General features: G+C 49.6%; 1 protein-coding gene across 4 annotated transcripts in view; it reads left to right on the top strand.

The window, feature by feature from the left end:
- The window catches only part of CNTROB (centrobin, centriole duplication and spindle assembly protein), a 129,665-nt gene that overhangs the window by 69,143 nt on the left and 33,771 nt on the right, over positions 1-26,751 (top strand). For all 4 annotated transcript variants that reach the window (XM_075346702.1, XM_075346701.1, XM_075346700.1 and 1 more), the window contains 2 exons: positions 18,878-19,019; positions 19,200-20,427. In XM_075346702.1, the coding sequence (XP_075202817.1) occupies positions 18,878-19,019; positions 19,200-20,427 (1,370 nt within the window). The remainder of the gene's footprint in view (positions 1-18,877; positions 19,020-19,199; positions 20,428-26,751) is intronic.

The following is a 26,751-nucleotide window of genomic DNA, read 5'->3' as shown; positions in this document are numbered from 1 at the left end:
CAGACTTTTGGATGGATCATCAACTTTTCAAAGTCAAATCTGTCACCGACACAGTCACTAACGTATCTTGGCATGGAGTTTCATACTCGAGCAGCGAGAGTGAAGCTTCCGCTAAACAAGCAGCGGTCCCTACAGACAGGGGTGCAATCGCTCCTTCAGGGCCAGTCGCACCCCTTACGGCGCCTCATGCACTTCCTAGGGAAGATGGTGGCAGCCATGGAAGCAGTTCCCTTTGCGCAGTTTCATCTGCGTCCACTTCAATGGGACATTCTCCGCCAATGGGACGGGAAGACGACTTCCCTAGACAGGAAAGTCTCTCTTTCCCAGACGGCCAAGGACTCTCTGCAATGGTGGCTCCTTCCCACCTCATTGTCTCAGGGAAGATCCTTCCTGCCCCCATCCTGGGCAGTAGTCACGACAGATGCGAGTCTGTCGGGGTGGGGAGCAGTGTTTCTACACCACAGGGCTCAGGGGACGTGGACTCAGCAGGAGTCCACCCTTCAGATCAATGTTCTGGAAATCAGGGCAGTGTATCTTGCCCTACTGGCCTTCCAACAGTGGCTGGAAGGAAAGCAGATCCGAATCCAATCGGACAACTCCACAGCGGTGGCATACATCAACCACCAAGGAGGGACGCGCAGCCGGCAAGCCTTTCAGGAAGTCCGGCGCATTCTGATGTGGGTGGAGGAAAGAGCATCCACCATATCCGCAGTTCACATCCCGGGCGTAGAAAACTGGGAAGCAGACTTCCTCAGTCGCCAGGGCATGGACGCGGGGGAATGGTCCCTTCACCCGGACGTGTTTCAGGAAATCTGTCGCCGATGGGGAGTGCCGGACGTCGACCTAATGGCGTCTCGGCACAACAACAAGGTCCCGGCATTCATGGCGCGGTCGCGAGATCAAAGAGCGCTGGCGGCAGACGCCTTGGTGCAAGATTGGTCGCACTTCCGCCTCCCATATGTATTCCCGCCTCTGGCACTCTTGCCCAGAGTACTACGCAAGATCAGATCCGATTGCAGCCGCATCATACTCGTCGCCCCAGACTGGCCGAGGAGATCGTGGTATCCGGATCTGTGGCATCTCACGGTCGGCCGACCGTGGTCGCTTCCAGACCGTCCAGACCTGCTGTCTCAAGGGCCGTTTTTCCATCAGAATTCTGCGGCCCTGAACCTGACTGTGTGGCCATTGAGTCCTGGATCCTATCGTCAACAGGATTATCCCAGGGAGTGGTAGCCACAATGAGACAAGCTAGGAAGTCAACTTCTGCTAAGATCTACCACAGAACGTGGAAGATTTTCTTAACCTGGTGCTCTGCTCAGGGAGTGTCTCCCTGGCCATTTGCATTGCCCACTTTTCTATCTTTCCTGCAATCAGGGTTGGAAAAGGGCTTGTCGCTCGGCTCCCTTAAAGGGCAAGTCTCGGCACTATCCGTGTTTTTTCAGAAGCGTCTAGCACGTCTTCCTAAGGTGCGCACGTTCCTGCAGGGGGTCTGTCATATTGTGCCCCCGTACAAGCGGCCGTTGGATCCATGGGATCTGAACAGGGTACTAGTGGCTCTCCAGAAGCCGCCCTTCGAGCCTCTCAAAGAAGTTTCTTTTTCTCGCCTGTCACAGAAAGTGGCGTTTCTTGTTGCGATCACATCGCTTCGGCGAGTGTCTGAGCTGGCTGCTCTGTCATCCAAGGCTCCCTTCTTGGTGTTCCACCAGGACAAGGTTGTGCTGCGCCCCATTCCGGAGTTTCTCCCTAAGGTCGTATCCTCGTTTCATCTTAATCAGGATATATCATTGCCTTCCTTTTATCCTCATCCGGTTCACCGGTATGAAAGGGACTTGCGTTTGCTAGATCTGGTGAGAGCACTCAGGATCTACATTTCCCGCACGGCGCCCATGCGCCGTTCCGATGCACTTTTTGTCCTTGTCGCCGGTCCGCGCAAGGGGTTGCAGGCTTCTAAAGCCACCTTGGCTCGATGGATCAAAGAACCAATTATAGAGGCCTACCGTTCTGCTGGGCTTCCGGTTCCTTCAGGGCTAAAAGCCCACTCAACCAGAGCCGTAGGTGCGTCCTGGGCATTACGGCACCAGGCTTCGGCTCAACAGGTGTGTCAGGCGGCTACCTGGTCGAGTCTGCACACGTTCACCAAGCATTATCAGGTGCATACCTATGCTTCGGCGGATGCCAGCTTAGGTAGAAGAGTCCTGCAGGCGGCAGTGACATCCCCGTAGGGGGGGGCTGTTTTGCAGCTCTAACATGAGGTATTTCTTTACCCACCCAGGGACAGCTTTTGGACGTCCCAATCGTCTGGGTCTCCCAATAGAGCGCTGAAGAAGAAGGGAATTTTGTTACTTACCGTAAATTCCTTTTCTTCTAGCTCTTATTGGGAGACCCAGCACCCGCCCTGTTGTCCTTCGGGATTGTTTTTGCTGTTTGCGGGTACACATGTTGTTCATGTTGAACGGTTTTTTCAGTTCTCCGATGTTACTCGGAGTTAATTTGTTTAAACCAGTTGTTGGCTTCCTCCTTCTTGCTTTGGCACTAAAACTGGAGTACCCGTGATACCACGGGGGGGTATAGCCAGAGAGGGAGGGGCCTTGCACTTTTAGTGTAGTGCTTTGTGTGGCCTCCAGAGGGCAGTAGCTATACCCCAATCGTCTGGGTCTCCCAATAAGAGCTAGAAGAAAAGGAATTTACGGTAAGTAACAAAATTCCCTTCTTTTCCAAGAGCCAGGACCTTTTTGTATTTTTCTGTTCATGTATCCATATGACGGCATGTCGTCTTTTTTTTTTTTTTTTTTTAAACTTGATTAATTGTGGATTTTCATTATTTTACGGATTTTATTTTACGGTGTTCACTGCGCAGAAAAAATATATATATTTTTTTAAAAAAAAAATTATTTCTTCGTCGCTCTATTGGGAGACCCAGACGATTGGGTGTATAGCACTGCCTCCGGAGGCCACACAAAGCAATTACACTAAAAAGTGTAAGGCCCCTCCCCTTCTGGCTATACACCCCCAGTGGGATCACTGGCTCACCAGTTTTCTGCTTTGTGCGAAGGAGGTCAGACATCCACGCATAGCTCCACTGTTTGTAGTCAGCAGTAGCTGCTGGCTATATCGGATGGAAGAAAAGAGGGCCCATATGGGGCCCCCAGCATGCTCCCTTCTCACCCGCGGTGGTGCTTGTAAGGTTGAGGTACCTATTGCTGGTACAGAGGCTGGAGCCCACATGCTGTTTTCCTTCCACATCCCCTGGAGGGCTCTGTGGAAGTGGGATCTTGCCGGCCCCCAAGCCCTGGGGCCGGGCTCCATCCACAGACCCATAGAACCTGCTGGATTTGGAGCGGGAGTGCCGTTCAGGGACAAGGCCCTGCAACTTTCAGGTACTCTGTGTCCCCGGCAGGCACGGACACTCTCAGGCTTGCTGAGCGTTATAGTGCGCCGGGGACAGTAGCGCTGTGCGCCGGGGTTAGGTCACTGCAGCCTTGCTGAGTGACGTTTCATGTTGGGAACTACTGCGCCGACCGCTCCTGGAGCGGCGGCGCAGCTGCGACTTGTAGTGCGCCGGGGACTTTGCGCCGACCGCGCTTTTACGGCGGCGGCGCTTCTAACTTTAGCCCCCGGCTTCTGCGGCCTAGCGCCGCTTCGTTCCCGCCCCCACCCTGTCAATCAGGGTAGGGGAGAGACGCTGCTCAATTAACAGCGCCGAGGGCTGGAGCTTTATTTACATGCTCCAGCCCTCTCACTAGGCACAGGGGGAAGCAGACTTCCCGCTCTTCGTCGGTGTACGCCCAGGGCCCGCCCCCCCTCTCCACAAGGACGCCGGCAGCCATTACACATGCGGTCTGGCTGGGGAAAGGCAGCAGGCTCTGGGAGACCCAGACTAGAGGGATTTCTGGCGTCCACACACCGCTCCTAAGCGGGCGGTAAGCAGCACAGTAGTGCTGGCCCCTCTAGTGCCTCAGTGTTATATTAGTGTACTTTTTTTCTTGGTACCATATATATATATATTTATATAGTGCACTGTAAGGTCGCTTCTTGGCTGGACACCCTGTACTGCTCTGAGGAGGCAGCAACATGTCATCCGCAAAACGCAAGGGTGCCAAGGCACAGGCTGTGTACACTGTTTGTACTGCATGTGGGGCTAATCTACCAGCAGGCTCCAACGACTCTCATTGTGTGCAATGTTCAGTCCCAGTGGCACTTCGTCAGCCAGAGCCTATTGTGGTGGTAGCCCAGGCAGAGGCGCCTGTGAACCCTGCCCCGGTGACGGGGACAGACTTTGCAGTTTTTGCTGATAAAATGTCTGTGACTATGGCAAAAATCCTGGAGACCTTGCAGTCCAGGCCAGTTGCTCAGACCATGGACACTGCTGTGTCTATGCTCTCCGGTCCCCCTCAGTTGGAACTAATCCGTACTTCAGGGGGGTCTCAAGCATCACAGGCTGAAGTCTCTGACTCAGATGACAGTCCCAGGCAGCCTAAGCGAGCTCGCTGGGAAAGACCCTCCACGTCTTCACACTGTTCAGGGTCTCAGCGACAAGAGTCTCTCTGTGATGAGACTGAGGACGGTGACCAGGATTCTAATCCTGAGGCCCCTCTCAATCTGGATGCCCCTGATGGTGACGCCATGGTTAATGACCTTATATCGGCAATTAATAGGCTGTTGGATATTTCTCCCCCAGCCCCTTCTGCAGAGGAGGCAGCTGCACAGCAGGAGAAGTTCCATTTCCTATATCCCAAGCGTAAATTAAGTGCTTTTTTGGACCACTCTGACTTCAGAGAATCGATCCAGAAACACGACGCTCATCCAGACAAGCGTTTCTCTAAACGTTCTAAGGATACCCGTTATCCTTTTCCCTCTGAGGTGGCCAAACGCTGGACCCAGTGTCCAAAGGTGGATCCCCCAATTTCCAAGCTTGCGGCTAGATCCATAGTCGCAGTAGAGGATGGCGCTTCATTTAAAGATGCCAACGACAGACAGATGGACCTTTGGTTGAAATCTGTCTATGAATCTATCGGCGCGTCGTTTGCTCCAGCATTCGCGGCCGTGTGGGCACTCCAAGCTATTTCAGCTGGTTTAGCACAGGTGGATGCTTTCATACATCCAGCAGTGCCGCAAGTGGCGTCCCTAACTTCGCAAATGTCTGCGTTTGCGACCTATGCTATCAATGCTGTCCTAGAATCTACGAGCCGTACCGCTATGGCGTCCGCCAATTCTGTGGTTTTGCGCAGAGCCTTGTGGTTAAAGGACTGGAAAGCAGATGCTGGTTCCAAAAAATGCTTAACCAGCTTGCCATTATCTAGAGACAGACTGTTTGGTGAGCCATTGGCTGAAATCATAAAACAGTCCAAGGGTAAGGACTCTTCCTTACCACAGCCCAGAGCAAGTAAACCTCAACAGAAAAAGTGGCAGTCGAGGTTTCGGTCCTTTCGAGGCTCGGGCAAGGCCCAATTCTCCTCGTCCAAAAGGACTCAGAAAGAACAAGGGAGCTCAGATTCCTGGCGGGCTCACTCACGCCCCAGGAAAACAAATGGAGGAACCGCTTCCAAAGCGGCTACCTCATGACTTTCGGCCTCCTCCCTCCGCATCCTCGGTCGGTGGCAGGCTCTCCCGCTTTTGCGACATTTAGCTGTCACAGGTCAAAGACCGGTGGGTAACAGACATTCTGTCTCGCGGGTACAGAATCGAGTTCAGTTCTCGGCCTCCACTTCGGTTCTTCAGAACCTCCCCACACCCCAACCGAGCAGATGCCCTGCTGCAGGCGGTGGTCTCTCTAAGAGCAGAAGGAGTCGTGATCCCTGTCCCCCCTCACGAACGGGGGCGAGGATTTTACTCCAATCTCTTTGTGGTTCCAAAAAAAGGATGGCTCCTTCCGTCCTGTTCTGGACCTAAAACTGCTCAACAAGCATGTGAACGCCAGGCGGTTCCGGATGGAATCCCTCCGCTCAGTCATTGCCTCAATGTCTCAAGGAGATTTCCTAGCATCAATAGACATCAAAGATGCTTATCTCCACGTGCCGATTGCTACAGAGCACCAATGCTTTCTACGCTTCGTGATAGGAGACGACCATCTTCAGTTCGTAGCTCTGCCATTTGGTCTGGCGACAGCCCCTCGGGTGTTCACCAAGATCATGGCGGCAGTGGTAGCAGTCTTGCACTCTCACGGACACTCTGTGATCCCTTACTTGGACGATCTACTGGTCAAGGCACCCTCTCAAGAGGCATGCCAACTCAGCCTGAATGTTGCACTGGAGACTCTCCAGGCGTTCGGGTGGATCATCAACTTCCCAAAGTCAAATCTGTCACCGACCCAATCACTAACGTATCTTGGCATGGAGTTTCATACTCTCTCAGCGATAGTGAAGCTTCCGCTGGACAAGCAGCGGTCTCTACAGACTGGGGTGCAGGCTCTCCTTCAAAGTCAGCCGCACTCCTTAAGACGCCTCATGCACTTCCTCGGGAAGATGGTGGCGGCAATAGAGGCGGTTCCGTTTGCGCAGTTTCATCTGCGTCCACTTCAATGGGACATTCTCCGCCAATGGGACGGGAAGTCAACATCCCTGGACAGGAAAGTCTTCCTTTCCCAGACGGCCAAAGACTCTCTGCAGTGGTGGCTTCTTCCCACCTCATTATCACAGGGAAGATCCTTCCTACCACCGTCTTGGGCGGTGGTCACGACAGATGCGAGTCTGTCAGGGTGGGGAGCAGTCTTTCTCCACCACAGGGCTCAGGGTACGTGGTCTCAGCAGGAGTCCACCCTTCAGATCAATGTTCTGGAAATCAGAGCAGTGTATCTTGCCCTACTAGCCTTCCAGCAGTGGCTGGAAGGAAGGCAGATCCGAATTCAGTCGGACAACTCCACAGCGGTGGCATACATCAACCACCAAGGGGGGACACGCAGTCGGCAAGCCTTCCTGGAAGTCCGGCGGATTCTGATGTGGGTGGAAGCCACAGTCTCCACCATATCCGCGGTTCACATCCCCGGCGTAGAAAACTGGGAAGCAGACTTCCTCAGTCGCCAGGGCATGGACGCAGGGGAATGGTCCCTTCACCCAGACGTGTTTCAGGAAATCTGTCGCCGCTGGGGGGTGCCGGACGTGACCTAATGGCGTCACGGCACAACAACAAGGTCCCAACCTTCATGGCACGGTCTCGCGATCAAAGAGCGCTGGCGGCAGACGCCCTAGTGCAAGATTGGTCGCAGTTCCGGCTCCCTTATGTGTTTCCACCTCTGGCACTCTTGCCCAGAGTGCTACGCAAGATCAGATCCGATTGCAGCCGCGTCATACTTGTCGCCCCAGACTGGCCGAGGAGGGCGTGGTATCCGGATCTGTGGCAGCTCACGGTCGGCCAACCGTGGGCACTCCCACACCGACCAGACTTACTGTCCCAAGGGCCGTTTTTCCATCGGAATTCTGCGGCCCTGAACCTGACTGTGTGGCCATTGAGTCCTGGATCCTAACGTCTTCAGGATTGTCCCAAGGTGTCGTTGCCACCATGAGACAGGCTAGGAAGCCCACGTCCGCTAAGATCTACCACAGAACGTGGAGGATATTTTTATCCTGGTGCTCTGCTCAGGGAGTGTCTCCCTGGCCATTTGCATTGCCTACCTTTCTTTCTCTCCTGCAATCTGGGTTAGAAAAAGGTTTGTCGCTCGGCTCCCTTAAAGGTCAGGTCTCGGCGCTATCCGTCTTTTTTCAGAGGCGTTTGGCACGCCTTCCTAAGGTGCGCACGTTCCTACAGGGGGTTTGCCATATCGTACCCCCGTACAAGCGGCCGTTAGATCCATGGGATCTGAACAGGGTACTAGTTGCCCTCCAGAAGCCGCCCTTCGAGCCTCTGAAGGAGGTTTCACTTTCTAGACTATCACAGAAAGTGGCTTTTCTGGTAGCGATCACATCTCTTCGGAGAGTGTCTGAGCTGGCAGCACTATCATCCAAGGCTCCCTTCCTGGTCTTCCACCAGGACAAGGTTGTGCTGCGTCCTATTCAGGAGTTTCTCCCGAAGGTGGTATCCTCTTTTCATCTTAATCAGGATATCTCTTTGCCTTCGTTTTGTCCTCATGCAGTTCATCGGTATGAGAAGGATTTACATTTGTTAGATCTGGTGAGAGCACTCAGAATCTACATTTCCCGCACGGCGCCCTTGCGCCGTTCGGATGCACTCTTTGTCCTTGTCGCTGGTAAGCGCAAAGGGTCGCAGGCTTCTAAAGCCACCCTGGCTCGATGGATCAAAGAACCAATTCTTGAAGCCTACCGTTCTGCTGGGCTTCCAGTTCCATCAGGGCTGAAGGCCCATTCTACCAGAGCCGTGGGTGCATCCTGGGCATTACGACACCAGGCTACGGCTCAACAGGTGTGCCAGGCAGCTACCTGGTCGAGTCTGCACACTTTCACCAAACATTATCAGGTGCATACCTATGCTTCGGCGGACGCCAGCCTAGGTAGAAGAGTCCTGCAGGCGGCAGTTGCCTCCCCGTAGGGGAGGGCTGTCTTGCAGCTCTAACATGAGGTATTTCTTTACCCACCCAGGGACAGCTTTTGGACGTCCCAATCGTCTGGGTCTCCCAATAGAGCGACGAAGAAGAAGGGAATTTTGTTACTTACCGTAAATTCCTTTTCTTCTAGCTCTTATTGGGAGACCCAGCACCCGCCCTGTTGTCCTTCGGGATTGTTGGTTTGTTTGCGGGTACACATGTTGTTCATGTTGAACGGTTTTCAGTTCTCCGATGTTACTCGGAGAGAATTTGTTTAAACCAGTTATTGGCTTTCCTCCTTCTTGCTTTAGCACTAAAACTGAGCAGCCCGTGATCCCACGGGGGGTGTATAGCCAGAAGGGGAGGGGCCTTACACTTTTTAGTGTAATTGCTTTGTGTGGCCTCCGGAGGCAGTGCTATACACCCAATCGTCTGGGTCTCCCAATAAGAGCTAGAAGAAAAGGAATTTACGGTAAGTAACAAAATTCCCTTCTTTCAAGAATTAAATAATTAGTTTTGTGCCGCCATCTTCTCAGACCTGTGTCTTTGTACTATTTTTTTCCGTCGGGCTTTATTTTCTTGGACGCCGAGCTGAGTTCATTTTTGGGTGCATGCGGCGCTCTGATCGCTTCTTATTGCATCGATTAGGGAGATGCAGAACCTGAAAATCGCCATATCTGTGTTTTTTAAATTTTTTTTCTGTTTTGGGTATTTTCATATGAGTCAAATGTTCTAGACTTTTTACTTTATTTTTTTAGTCACTCTTATGGGGACTACACCACAGGGGCTCACTGGTTGGATCTATTGTTTTTTTGCAGCCCTGGGGTCCTGGGTTCCACCACTTAAATGCCTGTGGTACTGAAATGAATGGTTAAATGGTACTGATCGGCGCAGTCTGTGTAAGACAGCTGGCATCTGCAGGGTGTGGTGCCATTCCATATGACTTAACTTAACCTTATGTGGTTGTAAAGGAGTTAAAGAGAACCTGTCAGCAGGATTTAGCACTATAAAGTAAACTGATGGCCATAATGGGGCTGTGCTGCTGATTACACTGATCCCTGCAGGGAAGGAATCCGATCTGTGGATGTTGAATTATCTTCCTCTAAAGTTTTCACCTGAAGACGTCTTTCTGCGCATTGGGGCGGGAATTGAGGGTAAGTTCGTCTTCTTCTCCTCTCCTTCGCCTGCCTCCTCTGCCTGCCTCTCAGGTCACTAATTGATTTTTCATTGACTTGCCTCCTCTGAGAAATTCTGCGCCGCTGCTGCCATCATCACAGTGGCTGGCGCATGCGCAGTACGATTCTACTGCCCGACTGCAGGTCTTCAATAAAATGGCCCATGCCCAGACTGTGAGATTTCAGCCCAGTGACCTCTTCATTAAGCCGAAAATCTCGATCTGCGCATGTGCCACCCCCGACTCCATTTTATTGATGACTGTTTGTAGAAGCACACTGCACATGGTCTTTAATAAAATCGTCCCAATGGCTGCACATGCGCACATTAAGATTTCAGCTTAATGAGGAGGTAATTGGACTGAAGTCTCGGTCTGCGCATATGCCACTTCCAGCTCCATTTTATTAATGACTGTTTGTAGTCTTCAATAGAATGGCTGCGCATGCAGAGGTCGAGATTTCGGCTTAATGAAGAAGTTATTGAGCTGAAATCTTGTTGTTGTTATTATTATTTTTATTTATTTATTTATAGAGCACCATTGATTCCATGGTGCTGTACACGAGAAGGGGTTACATACAAAATACATATACAAGTTACAATAGACAGAATGGTACAGAGGAAAGAGGGCCCTGCCCAAGCAGGCTTACATTTTATAGGATTTTGGGTAGGACACAATAGGTGGGGTGTTGGTTGGGCGGTGGCGGCTCCGCACGGTGGTGAGGCGGTGGTGGCTCCACACGGTGGTGAGGCGGCTCTGCACATGCGCCGTTTTATTGAAGAACTGTAGACCGGCCGAAAAATCAGATTGCCCATGCAACGTCCACCACAATGTTGGTAGTGGTGCAGAATTTCAAACAGGAGGCAGATCATTGAATAATCAGTGAGCGGTAGAAGAAAGAAGAGGCAGGCGGAGGGGTGGAGAAGACAAAGACCCTTCCACCCAAGTTCCACCCCGAAGCACTGAAGACATCATCAGATGAAAACCACAGATCAGATTCCTGCACTGCAGGTATCCATTTAATCAGCATCACAGCTCCATTACGGACACAACTTTATTTTATAGTGCTAAATCCTGCTCACAGGTTCTCCTTAGGCTAGGTTCACATTTCCGTTGTTTTGCATCAGTCACATGCGTTGCTTGACGCATGTGACTGATGCGTTGTACAACGGATGACAAAGAACAGAAATCATTGTCGGACTCCGTTGTGTGAGGGGGGCGGAGCGTGAGGGGGCAGAGCCGAACGGGGCTGTGGCGCTGAGGACGTCAGTGCCGCGGGGACTGCAGGCTGGGGACAAGTGAGTGTGAGTGTGTGTGTACACATGCGGAGTGCGGGAGGGGGCGGAGCCGAGTGGGGAAGTGTCGGCTTCCTTGCACACGTATCCAGGGTAACTAAAAGCAGAGCACTTTTTGCTTGGTTACCCGATATTTATCTTGGATACCAGCGTACACCGCTTAGCGCTGGCTCCCTGCGCACGTAACCACTGTAAATATCGGGTAACTAACCAAAGCGCATTGCTTGGTTACCCGATGTGTATCCTGGTTACGGTGTGCAGGGAGCCAGAGAGAGCATGTGCAGCAAAATCCTACGGATTGCGCTGCTCAAAAAAACGTTACAGGCTGTGTTGCTGCCGCCCGGCGGTCAGTTAAAAAACGACTGACCGCAACGCAGCATCATCAGTCGCAATCCATCACTAATAGATGTCTATGGGGAAAAACTGGATTCCTGCAAAATATTTTGCAGGATACCGTAATTCCTCAAGGCGACGGATTGTGACTGATGCAAAACAACGGAAGTGTGAAACTAGCCTTACAGGGTTTGTCCCAAGTTAGCATGTGAGGTCCTATTTAAAGCATCCGACCACTGGGATCTGAACAATTCATAAAAAAGGTAACAAGTAACTGAGCAGCAGCGCTCAATGTCAGGCAGCAGCTGCAAAAGCAAACAAGATTTCTTCAGCGCTCTATTGGGAGACCCAGACGATTGGGGTATAGCTACTGCCCTCTGGAGGCCACACAAAGCACTACATTAAAAGTGCAAGGCCCCTCCCCCTCTGGCTATACCCCCCCCGTGGTATCACGGGTTCTCCAGTTTTAGCTTTGTGTGCGAAGGAGGTCAGACATTCCATGCATAGCTCCACAGATTTTAGTCAGCAGTAGCTGCTGACTATTTCGGATGGAAGAAAAGAGGACACATATAGTGTCCCCAGCATGCTCCCTTCTCACCCCTGGATGGTGTTGTAAGGTTGAGGTACCTATTGCTGGTACAGGGCTGGAGCCTGACATGCTGTTTTCCTTCCACATCCCCTGGTAGGGCTCTGTGGAAGTGGGATCCTGCCGGCCTCTCAGCTCTGACGCCGGGCTCCATCCACAGACCCATTAGAACCTGATGGAGACGGAGCAGGAGTACGATCAGGGACAGGCCCTGCATCATACAGGTACTCTGTGTCCCCGGCAGGCACAGACACACTCCGGGCTGGCTGGGTGTTGTAGTGCGCCGGGGACCGCAACGTTGGAGCTAGTGTCCCTACAGATTACTGGGGGATTGTTTGTGTATGGGAACGCAGCGCCGACCCCCTCTGGACCGGGCGGCGCTGCTGTGACTTGTGGTGCGCCGGGGATCCGCCGTCCGCGCTTTTACGGCGGCGGCGGTTATAAATTGAGTCCCCGGCTTTTTGGGCCTAGGACGCCGGCAGCTCCGATTCGTTCCCACCCCCACCCTGTCATTCAGGGTAGGGGAGAGACGCTGTTCGCTAGCAGCGACGAGGGCTGGAGCCTGATTTACATGCTCCAGCCCTCACACTAGGCACAGAGGGAAGCAGGCTTCCCGCTCTTGGCCAGGAACGCCCAGGGCCCGCCCCCCTTCCCTCTCAGGACGCCGGCAGCCATTACATGCAGTCTGGCTGGAGGAAGGACGCAAGGCTCTGGGAGACCTGGACTAGGGGCTATCTGGCGACCACACACCCGCTTTTTAAGCGGGCGGTAAGCGATTTTTCTGTGCTGGTCCCTCTAGTGCCTCACGGTGTATTGGTGTACTGTGTAGGATATAGAGATATTGTATTTCTTGCACTGTAAGGTCGCTTCTGGCTGCATCTCCCAGATCACTCTGTGGAAGCAACAACATGCCATCCTCAAAACGCAAGGCTGCCAAGGCTAGGGCTGTGTATACTGCGTATGCTGCATGTGGGGCTAATCTACCAGCAGGCTCCGATGACCCCCATTGTGTGCAATGCTCCGACCCGGTGCTGCTTCGCCAGCCGGAGTCAGGAGGGAGAGTGACCCAGGCTGAGACGCCCGTAAGTCCTGCCCCGGTGACAGGGACAGACTTTGCAGTTTTTGCTGATAATATGTCTGTCTCTATGGCAAAAATACTTGAAACCTTGCAATCTATGCATGGGGCTCAGTCTTTGGGCACGGCGAGGCCTCTGTCCTCAGGTCCCCCTCACTTGGAATTAATCCAGCCCACAGGGGAGTCCCCGGCTTCACAGGCCGAGGATTATGAGTCAGATGATAGCCCCAGCCACCCTAAGCGAGCTCGCTGGGAAAGACCCTCGACGTCATCACACTGCTCAGGGTCTCAGCGCAATCAGTCTCCCTGTGATGTGTCTGATGAGAGTGATCAGGAATCCATTCCTGGAACCCCTCTCAACCTGGATACCCCTGATGGGGATGCCATGGTAAACGACCTTATCTCAGCCATCAATAGGCTGTTGGATATTTCTCCCCCAGCCCCTTCAGCAGAAGAGGCGGCTGCGGAGCAGGAGAAGTTTCGTTTCCTTTATCCCAAGCGTAAATTGAGTGCTTTGTTGGATCACGCTGACTTCAGAGAATCAATCCAGAAGCACGACGCTCACCCAGAAAGGCGTTTCTCTAAACGATCTAAAGATACGCGTTTCCCTTTCCCCCCTGAGGTGGTCAAGCGCTGGACACAGTGTCCAAAGGTAGACCCCCCGATTTCCAAACTCGCAGCTAGGTCCATAGTTGCAGTGGAGGATGGCGCTTCACTTAAAGATGCCAATGACAGACAGATGGACCTTTGGTTAAAATCTGTCTATGAAGCTATCGGCGCGTCGTTTGCTCCGGCATTCGCAGCCGTATGGGCACTCCAGGCTATTTCAGCTGGCTTAGCAAAAGTGGATGCTATCATACATCCAGCAGTGCCGCAAGTGGCGCACCTTACCACGCAGATGTCGGCGTTTGCGTCTTACGCTATCAATGCGGTCCTAGAATCTACCAGTCGCACCTCAATGGCGTCCGCCAATTCGGTAGTTTTGCGCAGAGCCTTGTGGTTAAAGGACTGGAAAGCAGATGCTGGTTCCAAAAAATGTTTAACCAGTTTGCCTTTATCTAGAGATAGACTGTTTGGCGAGCCATTGGCTGATATCATTAAGCAGTCCAAGGGTAAAGACTCTTCTTTACCACAACCCAGAACAACCAAACCTCAGCAGAAAAAGTGGCAGCAGAGGTTTCAGTCCTTTCGAGGTTCGGGCAAGACACCATTTACCTCGTACAAAGGGACTCAGAGGACGCAAAGAAACTCAGATTCGTGGCGGGCTCACACTCGCCCCAAGAAAGCAAATGGAGGTACCGCTTCCAAAGCGGCTACCTCATGACTTCCAGCCCCCTCCCTCCGCATCGCCGGTCGGGGGCAGGCTCTCCCGCTTTTCCGGCATTTGGATGTCACAGGTCAAAGACCGGTGGGTGACGGACATTTTGTCTCGCGGGTACAGAATCGAGTTCAATTCTCGTCCTCCAGCTCGGTTCTTCAGAACCTCCCCACATCCAGACCGAGCAGATGCTCTGCTGCAGGCGGTGGGCTCCCTAAGAGCGGAAGGAGTGGTGATCCCAGTCCCTCCTCAGGAACAAGGGCAAGGGTTTTACTCCAATCTCTTTGTGGTTCCAAAAAAGGACGGCTCGTTCCGTCCTGTTCTGGACCTAAAACGGCTCAACAAACATGTGCACGCCAGGAAGTTCCGGATGGAAACCCTGCGTTCTGTCATTGCCTCAATGTCCAGAGGAGACTTCCTTGCCTCAATAGACATCAAAGATGCTTATCTCCACGTGCCAATTGCTACAGAACATCAACGTTTTCTACGTTTTGTGATAGGAGACGACCATTTTCAGTTCGTAGCTCTGCCATTTGGTCTGGCAACAGCCCCACGGGTCTTCACCAAGGTCATGGCGGCGGTGGTAGCAGTCTTGCACTCTCAGGGACACTCGGTGATCCCTTACCTAGACGATTTATTGGTCAAAGCTCCCTCTCAAGAGGCATGTCAGCACAGCCTGAATGCTACGCTGGAGACCCTACAGTCTTTCGGATGGATCATCAACTTTCCAAAGTCGATCCTATCACCGACTCAATCACTAACGTATCTTGGCATGGAGTTTCATACTCTAGCAGCGATAGTGAAGCTTCCGCTGAACAAGCAGCGGTCACTACAGACAGGGGTGCAATCTCTTCTGCAGGGCCAGTTGCATCCCTTGCGGCGCCTCATGCATTTCCTAGGGAAGATGGTGGCAGCCATGGAAGCAGTTCCCTTTGCGCAGTTTCATCTGCGCCCACTTCAATGGGACATTCTCCGCCAATGGGACGGGAAGTCAACGTCCCTGGACAGGAAAGTCTCGCTTTCCCAGACGGCCAAGGACTCCCTACAATGGTGGCTCCTTCCCACCTCATTGTCTCAGGGAAGATCCTTCCTGCCCCCATCCTGGGCAGTAGTCACGACAGATGCGAGTCTGTCAGGGTGGGGAGCAGTATTTCTCCACCACAGGGCTCAGGGGACGTGGACACCGCAGGAGTCCACCCTTCAGATCAATGTTCTGGAGATCAGAGCAGTGTATCTTGCTCTACTGGCCTTCCAACAGTGGCTGGAAGGAAAGCAGATCCGAATCCAATCGGACAACTCCACAGCGGTGGCATACATCAACCACCAAGGAGGGACGCGCAGTCGGCAAGCCTTCCAAGAAGTCCGGCGCATTCTAATGTGGGTGGAGGACAGAGCATCCACCATATCCGCGGTTCACATCCCAGGCGTAGAAAACTGGGAAGCAGACTTCCTCAGTCGCCAGGGCATGGACGCAGGGGAATGGTCCCTTCACCCGGACGTGTTTCAGGAAATCTGTCGCCGCTGGGGAGTGCCGGACGTCGACCTAATGGCATCCCGGCACAACAACAAGGTCCCGGCATTCATGGCGAGGTCGCGCGATCAAAGAGCTCTGGCGGCAGACGCCTTGGTTCAAGATTGGTCGCAGTTTCAGCTCCCATACGTGTTTCCGCCTCTGGCGCTCTTGCCCAGAGTGCTACGCAAGATCAGATCCGAGTGCAGCCGCATCATACTCGTCGCTCCAGACTGGCCGAGGAGGTCGTGGTATCCGGATCTGTGGCATCTCACGATCGGTCGACCGTGGTCACTGCCAGACCGACCAGACTTACTGTCCCAAGGGCCGTTTTTCCATCAGAATTCTGCGGCCCTGAACCTGACTGTGTGGCCATTGAGTCCTGGATCCTAGCATCTGCAGGATTATCTCAAGGAGTCGTTGCCACAATGAGACAAGCTAGAAAGTCGAATTCGGCTAAGATCTACCACAGAACGTGGAAGATTTTCTTATCCTGGTGCTCTGCTCAGGGAGTGTCTCCCTGGCCATTTGCATTGCCCAAGTTTCTTTCCTTCCTGCAATCGGGGTTAGAAAAGGGCTTGTCGCTCAGCTCCCTTAAAGGGCAAGTTTCGGCACTATCCGTGTTTTTTCAGAAGCGTCTAGCACGTCTTTCTAAGGTGCGCACGTTCCTGCAGGGGGTCTGTCATATTGTGCCCCCGTACAAGCGGCCGTTAGATCCATGGGATCTGAACAGGGTACTAGTTGCTCTCCAGAAGCCGCCCTTCGAGCCTCTGAAGGAAGTTTCCTTTTCTCGGCTGTCACAGAAAGTGGCGTTTCTTGTTGCGATCACATCGCTTCGGTGAGTGTCTGAGCTGGCAGCTCTGTCATCCAAGGCTCCCTTCCTGGTGTTCCACCAGGACAAGGTAGTGCTGCGCCCTATTCCGGAGTTTCTCCCTAAGGTCGTATCCTCTTTTCATCTTAATCAGGATATATCCTTGCCTTCGTTTTGTCCTCATCCGGTTCACCGGTATGAAAAGGACTTACGTTTGCTAGATCTGGTGAGAGCACTCAGAATCTACATTTCACGCACGGCGCCCATGCGCCGTGCCGATGCACTTTTTGTCCTTGTCGCTGGTCCGCGCAAGGGGTTGCAGGCTTCTAAAGCCACCCTGGCTCGATGGATCAAAGAACCAATTCTAGAGGCCTACCGTTCTGCGGGGCTTCCGGTTCCTTCAGGGCTAAAAGCCCACTCAACCAGAGCCGTGGGTGCGTCCTGGGCATTACGTCACCAGGCTTCGGCTCAACAGGTGTGCCAGGCAGCTACCTGGTCCAGTCTGCACACTTTCACCAAGCATTATCAGGTGCATACCTATGCTTCGGCGGATGCCAGCTTAGGTAGAAGAGTCCTGCAGGCGGCAGTGACACCCCCGTAGGGGAGGGCTGTTTTGCAGCTCTAACATGAGGTATTTCTTTACCCACCCAGGGACAGCTTTTGGACGTCCCAATCGTCTGGGTCTCCCAATAGAGCGCTGAAGAAGAAGGGAATTTTGTTACTTACCGTAAATTCCTTTTCTTCTAGCTCTTATTGGGAGACCCAGCACCCGCCCTGTTGTCCTTCGGGATGTTTTTTTGTTGTTTGCGGGTACACATGTTGTTCATGTTGAACGGTTTTTCAGTTCTCCGATGTTATTCGGAGTTAATTTGTTTAAACCAGTTATTGGCTTCCTCCTTCTTGCTTTGGCACTAAAACTGGAGAACCCGTGATACCACGGGGGGGGGTATAGCCAGAGGGGGAGGGGCCTTGCACTTTTAATGTAGTGCTTTGTGTGGCCTCCAGAGGGCAGTAGCTATACCCCAATCGTCTGGGTCTCCCAATAAGAGCTAGAAGAAAAGGAATTTACGGTAAGTAACAAAATTCCCTTCTTTAGGGTGCATGAAAAGAGAGATTAGATCCCGGGATCCCAACGTATTGCTACCCCTCAAAAAGTCACTTGTAAGGCCGCATCTGGAATATGGGATCCAGTTTTGGGCTCCACATTTCAAAAAGGACATTCAGAAGTTAGAGTCAGTTCAAAGGCGGTAACTAGACTACTACAAGGAATGGAGGCCGCCCGTATGATGAGGAATGGAGGCCGCCCGTATGATGACAGGTTGAAAAAGTTAGATATGTTTAGCTTAGAAAAAGACGTCTCAGAGGAGATCTCATTTATACGTATAAATACATGTGTGGTCAATGTAAAGAACTGGCACATGACTTATTTCTTCCGAAAACAATACTAAGGACCAGGGGGCACTCACTGCGAGTGGAAGAAAAGCGATTCCAACAGCTAAATAGGAAAGGGTTCTTTACAGTTAGAGCAGTCAGACTGTGGAATGCCGACCACAAGAGGTAGTAATGGCAGATACTATAACAGCTTTTATATCAGGGCTGGATGATTTCCTCAGTACACAACGTTGTCGGGTCTAGGTGACAAAATGTAGAATTGGTGGAGGAAGGTTTAACGAGATGGACCTAGGTCTTTTTTCAAACTATGTAGGGCTGAGCGTGCATGGTAAGCACTCCATTCATTGTTTAAGGGACTGGTGCCGATGACTGAGCTCTGGGCTCTCTCCAATCCCACAGACAATGAATCGATACTTCTGCTGAACCCCCAGCTCCATTCAGATGGGCACTGTGAGCCCCATTCTGAGGAACAGAGAGTGACCCGGCAGTAGGTAGGTGGTGACTTGATAACTCTACCCTTTAGTGGGTAGGCTCCTATTTCTATATAGATAAAGAAGTTGTTCACCTTTAGAGACAATTTATTTTATTGTTTTACCTAAATGTATATGTTTGGGGCTAAAATCTCTTTTTGTGTCTGGATTTCGCCTTCTATAGCCTCTGTGTGTTGCATTGTCTATTATTGGCAGCGGAATGAGTTATCCAAGACTCCATCAGTGAGCTCGCTCTAACCATCCCGCAGGAGAGTTTGTCATTCCTTTAGCGCTCCTCTCACCTGATTTTATAATCACAGACTACATCAAAGCTGAATGTGCAAGAAAGCATAAGAGCATGTAACAAAAACCCCCAAAACTGGCCAAACGTTTTAATGAAACTCAATTGAAAAAATATGTACTCCCCTATTTTTCTTTTGCAGACTGTCTCGCTCAGAGGAACGCTGCCAAGAGCTGTCTGGGTCCCTTCGGCGGTTGGAGAGCGAGAGAGCGGACATGTTGTCTCAGCTTCAGGACGTTATGAAGAGTCACTGGAGTCAGACGCTGCGAGTTCTCGCCGCCAAGGTCTGAGCCCTACGTAGACATGGCTGTCCGCCGTTTGTCTTTTCTTCTCACGCCTTCTCTGATATACTCTGTTCTGCTGTCCCCTCCACTCTGATATTGTTCCTGTCTCAATTTGTAAACATTTTACATATTTCTGCCCCTAACAAAGTTTTGAAGTTATAATCCTTTTCCATTACCTAGGTTCCTCCTGAGAACTCCACCATTGCCGCTCCCCACCAGCGGACAGAGACCTCTGATCAGTGGACGTCCCACCCTCCAAGAGAAGTTGTCTATGGGGAAGAGACCAGTGTCCCCTCAAGACAAGGAATAGTCAGGACTGACAGCATGACGGGGATCAACAACCGGCTTCCAAAACACAGTAGTGACTCTTGGAAAGAGACTGATGGACTCGTTCAAAGGTCCGGTAGCAAATCTATGGTAGACAGTCATAGAGGAAGACGGGTTGGCAGCAGAATTCTAACAGACAAGAGTGGCTCTGACTTAATTAACTTCAGCCGAATTATGAATGACGGAAGCCAAAGCTTCATCGGGCCAAGTTCTGTACAGGAAACAAGTCTGAGGTTTCTGGGAGATGGAGCACATGTGGGTACCAACTCTGCACCGAGCAATACCCAGTCAAGCAGCCATATTGGGGATTTTGCCAAAGCTCCAGGAACCGCAGATACGACCAGTCTGTTTAGGACCGGAGATCTCCACACTCTTCAGGGCATTCTGGCTAGTGGCACAAGAGATAAATATATCACTGGCCAGTACATAATGGAGCCCCATAGCCAGTCTGCGGAGGATAAAAGCCATCATTACAGCTACCCAGAAGGGACCGGCTTCACTGAGCAAAGGAAGAACACCAGCGAAAACGCGGCCACAAGAAGCGAGATAATTACACAGATAGATGGAAGTAGCCGCATACTAGATGGAGACCATCAGTCATTGACTCGAGGAAGCCAACAAATGCCATTTTCAGAAAAAAACCTCTTTATCCATATGGGCAGCAGCCAGTATAAAAGCTCGGGAGCTTATACTTTTACTACTAGTCATAACCAGCCGTCAAGTACTATTCAGGTCCATCACCAAAGAAGGGAAGACGACGCTCCCAACACCGCCGGGACCAATAACCATCTCAGGGAAACTAATAACTCAGCTATGCGCCCCAGCCTGGATCAGGCTCCCATAACTATTCCTAACCTCAGTCCTATATCCAAGATGTCTCTCCACAGGAACGGCTGTGAGATTAGAATCCCTTCAGCGTATCAGGAGCACCAAGACAGTAGTCACCAGCCAAATCACAGATTCTGTGACCCAGAAGAAAGCTTCTACCCAATGCAAGTGGAAGAACTGAGCCACAGCTTCAGTAGTCATCATGGATTTTATCCTCTGGAACCGCACCCGGATGGCACAATGACTGCGAATGGTGAGTATGATCTCCAATAAAGGCTCCAGAAATGGGATGGAGGAAGGTAATGACGTAATTGCCGTGGCTACAGATAGGCTACCTTCTTTGTGATGTCATCAGTCTCCCATGAGTAGATATGCTACGGTCTTGTGATTTCATTAGTCTCCCGTGACTGGATAGGCTACATTCTTTGTGATGTCCTCAATTTCCCATGAGTGAATAAGTTAAATTCTTTGTGATGTCATCAGTCTCCTGTGAGTGAATAGGTTACATTCTCTATGATGTCATTGGTTTCCTGTGCGTGGATAGGCTACATTCTCTACGATGTCATTAGTCTCCTTTGAGTGGCTACGCTATGTTCTCTGTGATGTCTTTGGTCTCCTATGAGTGGGTAGGCTACATTGTCTATGATGTCATTGGTGTTCTGTGAGTGGATAGGCTACATTCTTTATGATGTCATTAGTCTCCTTTGAATGGCTACGCTATGTTCTCTGTGATGTCTTTGGACTGCTATGAGTGGGTAGGCTACATTGTCTATGATGTCATTGGTGTTCTGTGAGTGGATAGGCTACATTCTTTATGATGACATAAGTCTCCTTTGAGTGGCTACGCTATGTTCTCTGTGATGTCTTTGGTCTCCTATGAGTGGGTAGGCTACATTGTCTATGATGTCATTGGTGTTCTGTGAGTGGATAGGCTACATTCTTTATGATGTCATTAGTCTCCTTTGAGTGGCTACGCTATGTTCTCTGTGATGTCTTTGGTCTCCTATGAGTGGGTAGGCTACTTTGTCTATGATGTCTTTGGTGTTATGTGAGTGGATAGGCTACATTCTTTATGATGTCATTGGTCTCCTGTGAGTGGATAGACTACATTTAGAGAATCTGACATTTGGTGTTTGTACCAAAGACAGACTTTACACAAAAAAAAAAAAAAAAGAGTTCGGTTTGGAGTTCAGGTCCTTTACATATACAAACCACTCGCACGATCATGGCTGAGCTCCGGTACGTTTGGTGTTCAGCCCAGCGTGAGCCGCTTGCAGTGTTTGAACAGCTCGCTCTGTGGGTAACAAGAGCGCGATCAAATGTAGTGGGTACCAAACAAACAAAAAAAAAAATTAAAAATCCTGACCACCCTTCCTCAGAAGTGTTCTGTTTACGTCTCACTGTATGTGGGCGGAGACCCGAACTGCACAGTTAGTGATTTCCGTTGGAGTTTAGGTCAAGTCCAGGTCCCAAACCGTATTTATCTAAACTCCGGATGAATCTGCTGAACCGAACTTCCACGAGTCCGCTCATCTCTAGCTACAATCTGTTTGAGGTCATTTGCTTCCTAAGAGTGGATAGGCTACATTCTATGTGATGTCATCAGTCTCTGGTGAATGATTAGGTGACAGTTGTCTGTGGAGACCTTTTGGTTGGTGAAGACTTTGGTGTTGCTTGTACATTGCGGATCCCTTCCTCTCCTTATACAAGACACACAGAATATTTTTCACACTCGTCCTTTGGCTTTGTCCCTCAGTATCCGGCAAACACCTGCAGACATGTTATTTAGATGGGGCTTATAGTGAGACTCATTTTTCCTAAATTAAACTATTTAAAATGTTTAATCATATAATGGTGTTAAACCCTTCCTGCCTTGGCCAATTCCTGCCACCCCTTCCTCTAACAGCCATTTGTTGTTATTTTGTTCTTTCCGTCCATCCATGTAGCTGTATAAGGGCTTGTGTTTTTGTTTTGCATGATAAGCTGTTCCATTGAATGATACTATTCTGGGTTACATACAATGTTTTAATATTCCGTATATCACAAAGGTGGGTACACCCCTACACACACACACACACACACACACACACACACACACACACACACACACACACACACACACACACACACACACACACACACACACACACACACATATAAATAAATGTTCTATTACACCTTTTCATGAGACAGTACTGAAGATCTGACCCTTTGATGCAGTGTACAGTGTCAGTGTGCAGCTTGTATAAGGGGTACTTTGCACGTTGTGACATCGTTACTGCAATATCGTCGGGGTCAAATCAAAAGTGACGCACATCCGGCGCCGGTAACGATGTCGCAATGTGTAAAGCCTAGGAGAGAAGATGAACGAGCGTGAAACAGTCCAAAATCTGTGATCTGTGTCACGCCGTTCATGTTCATAATGTCGGGTCGACCGCAGGTACGATGTTGTTTGTCGCTCCAGCGGCGTCACACATCGCTGTGTGTGAAGCCGCAGGAGCGACAAACATCTCCTTACCTGCGCCCGGTGTCCACCGGCAATGCGGAAGGGAGAAGGTGGGCGGGATGTTTACATCCCGCTCATCTCCGCCCCACCGCTTCTATTGGCCGCCTGCAGTGTGACGTCGCTATGACGCCACACGACCCGCCCCCTTAGGAAAGAGGCGGGTCGCCGGCCAGAGCGACGTCGCAGGGCAGGTAAGTGCATGTGATGCTGCCATAGCGATAATGTTCGCTACGGGAGCTATCACAAGATATTGCAGCTGCGACGGGGCGGGTAATATTGCACTCGGCATCGCTAGCATCGGCTAGCGATGTTGCAATGTGCAAAGTACCCCGGCTTACTACAGAGGCTGGGGAGACTGTGTGTCCGCTGTGAAGGAGGCAGGAGCAGGGGGCCGCTCCAGTCATGTCTGGCCCGGGGGAAGTGCAGATCACTGCAGTGTCCGGGCCAGAGCACGGCATACCTTCATAGCACAGCCGCAGTCTCTGTGCTGAGGGCTCACATTACTTTCACTATGCTCCTGCCTCTATAGAAACGAAGTCTCTCGTAACAGCAGGACCTGCAGTGGTGTAATGCAGAGGGGTGGCCCAGAGCAGCACAGTGCCCCGCCTCTTCATTACATCACTGCAGGTCCTTGAGATATGGGAGACTTTGTTTGTAATGCTAGGACCAAACTGAAGCATGGTGAGCAGCACAACAGTACAAGTAAGGCAATAAATAATATATAAAGGCATTACTGTACACCTGGATTTGGGTTGGATCATATATATATCTATATACACACACACACACACACACACACACACACACAGTATATAACTCTTTATATACACACACACACACACAGTATATAACTCTATATATACACACACAGTATATAACTCATATATATAGACACACACACACACACACACAGTATATAACTATATATATACATATGCGCACACACACACACACACACAGTATATAACTATATATACACACACACAGTATATAACTATATATACACACACACACAGTATATAACTATATATACACACACACAGTATATAACTATATATACACACACAGTATATAACTATATATACACACACAGTATATAACTATATATATATTAATAACACACGCACACACACACACCAGATTGGAGGATAACACATATAATGATGGGGAACATACATATTCCACGATGGGGGCCATATATACCTGGAAGGTACCCAGAATGGGGGATATGAGGACAGAATTTGGGGATATTATTACCTCAATAACACTGTCAGCAGTAAAATAATGTGTCAAGACCACATTCTTTTACTTTAATTTTATTTTTTTGCTATTTTTTCCTCCTCTAAAACAAGGGTGTGTCTTATAGTCCGGTGCGTCTTATAGTCCGAAAAATACGATATATATATATACATATATATATATATATATATAATAATCGGATTTTGTGGATTGTAAGATGCACCCCAAATTTAGAATAAGAAAATAGGAATACAAAATTTTAATATTAAAAAAGGGGGTCTGTCTTAAAATCCGAGTCCGTTTTATAATCCAGATATAACTTACAGGGTCGCAGCTGAAAGAAGTCGGCAGCACAGCATGCTGAGGGCCCAAGGGGGTGTTGCAGCTGCGTCATACGGGCACCATTGATTTGTGGTCAGTGGCCGAAACCTCAATTTGCGAGTGTGCCCTTTCAGCCATTTTCCTGAAGTCCATCGCGTCAGAAGCGGCACACGCACAGATTCAGCTCTCTGATATCTCAGTCTGTGCATGCGTTGCTTCTGCAGCCATTATCCTGAAGTACATCTTGTTCACTGACCGGAGATCAATGGTGCATGTATCACACCGCTGTGATACCCCCTCCTCCCAGCCTCGGGCCTGCACCATGTCGTGCCACCACCGACTTTTTTTCATCTGCGACCCTACCTCCTGTGACCCCACTCCATATATTCAGATTATAAGATGCACCCCCATTTTTTTCCCCAATTTTTTTCTTTTTTGGGAGGGGAAGTGCGACTTATTTGAAAAATACTGTCATTATATATATTTTTTTAATTACAGGTTGTTATTGTTTGTTGTTTGGTTATTCTTTAGGAAAGTGTAGCAACCAGAAAAAAATAAATGCAATTTTATTCTTATTTTCTTTTTTTTTTTGTGGCATTTACAGCTTAGGTAGATTAATTTCATATTTTACTAGCTTGGACTTTAAGGCCCCATTGCAACAAAACAGGTACGCTGCGTTCCAGAGGTTTTTCTTCCTGCGGAGACCGCAGCTACCCATGCTATGATCAGGGTTCGGCATAAGCATAACATGACCTGCTGCGGCTCTTAAAAGTCGCCCTGCGTATCAGTTTACACTGCGGAAAAAGGGAATACAGCGGGCAGGAGATTTCTAGAAATCCCATCCACAGTTAATCTGATTGGTAAAGGACATAGCGATAAAAAAATCAAAACCCCAGAATTATGGGGTTTTTTTAGTCACCTTAACATTACATTAAAATGCAATAAAAGACTATCAAAATGTCGCATATACCGAAAAATGAAATAATTAAAAATGTCAGCTCAAGACGCAAAAAAATAATCCATCACTGAGCCCCAGATCCAGTAAAATGAGAACGCTACGGGTCTTGGAAAATGGCGCAATTCCTTTTTTTTTTCTTTCTTAAACCTTTTGAATTTTTTTTCATACTTCATATAAAAGTAAAACTATACATGTTTGGTATCTACATACTTATACTGACCTGGGGAATCATAATGTCAGGTCAGATTTACCGTATAGTGAACACAATAAATAAATCACACAAAAAACAATTGGGTCATTCCATGGTAACTTACGTTACATTCACAAGCCAAAAACTGAGTTAGTAATGGCTTAAGACTGTTCTTTGAAGGCAGCCACAAAACTGAGTGAATGTATATTGTACATTGCACTATTCTCAATAGATTTCAACATAGGTTCATTTTTCAACAATACAAAATAAATACAAAATGCAATGTTATAACTTGGTAACTTCCGTTTCTTTTTGTGTAACGTAAGTTACCAAGGAATAACATTGCATTTTGTATTTATTTTGTATTGTTGAAAAATGAACCTATGTTGAAATCTATTGAGAATAGTTCAATGTACAATATACATTCACTCATTTTTGTGGCTGCCTTCAAAGAACAGTCTGAAGCCATTATCAGGGTTTTCCAGAAGTGTGAGAGGATTAACTTTGTCCAAAGTAGAGAACCCTTTAACCCCTTCACGACCTTTGACGGATCTTTCCGTCATGGATCGTGTGCCGTTAAGCCCCGCCCCCTGCCGCAGGCAGGATGCGGCGATCGGCGCACATATCAGCTGTTTTCAACAGCTGACATGTGTGCCTGCATGTTACGAGTGGAATCGCATTCCACCTATAACATTAACCCCTTACATCTCGCTGCCAAAGTCTGGCAGCAAGATGTATATCCGCGGGGTGAAGATTTTCACTTACCACTGTCCCCACCGGAAGTCACGTGAGTGATCACGTGACTTTTGGTGGTTGCCATGGTAGCACAGGGTCATGTGATGACGCCTGTAGCAATGACGAGTCACTTTCGTTTTCACTCGGCCCAGAGGCCAGTGAAGCAGGAAGTGACCGTATCTGCTGTTTACAGCTGTATAGCTGTGATCAGCAGATAGATAAGAGCAATCGCATTGCTGATCGCTAAAGCCCCCTAGGGGGACTAGTAAAATTAAAAAAAAGGAAAAAAAGTTTTAAAAAATTAAAAAAAAAACCCTAAAAGTTCAAATCACCCCCCCTTTCACACCCATTGGAAATTAAAGGGTTAAAAAAACCTAAATATACACATATTTGGTATCGCTGCGTTCAGAAATGCCCGATCTATCAAAATATAAAATCAATTATTCTGATTGGTAAATGGCGTAGTGGCAAAAAAATTCCAAACGCCAAAATTACGTTTTTTGGTCGCCACAAGTTTTACGTAAAATGCAATAACAGGCGATCAAAACGTAGCATTTGCGCATGATAGCATTAGAAACGTCAGCTGGAGACGCAAAAAATAAGCCGTCACTGAGCCATAGATCCCAAA

Source organism: Anomaloglossus baeobatrachus, chromosome 4 (genome assembly GCF_048569485.1).
Source record: "Anomaloglossus baeobatrachus isolate aAnoBae1 chromosome 4, aAnoBae1.hap1, whole genome shotgun sequence".
NCBI lineage: Eukaryota > Metazoa > Chordata > Amphibia > Anura > Aromobatidae > Anomaloglossus > Anomaloglossus baeobatrachus.
Note: the sequence above shows the minus strand (reverse complement) of the source record. Positions and strands in the feature narration are given on the sequence as shown.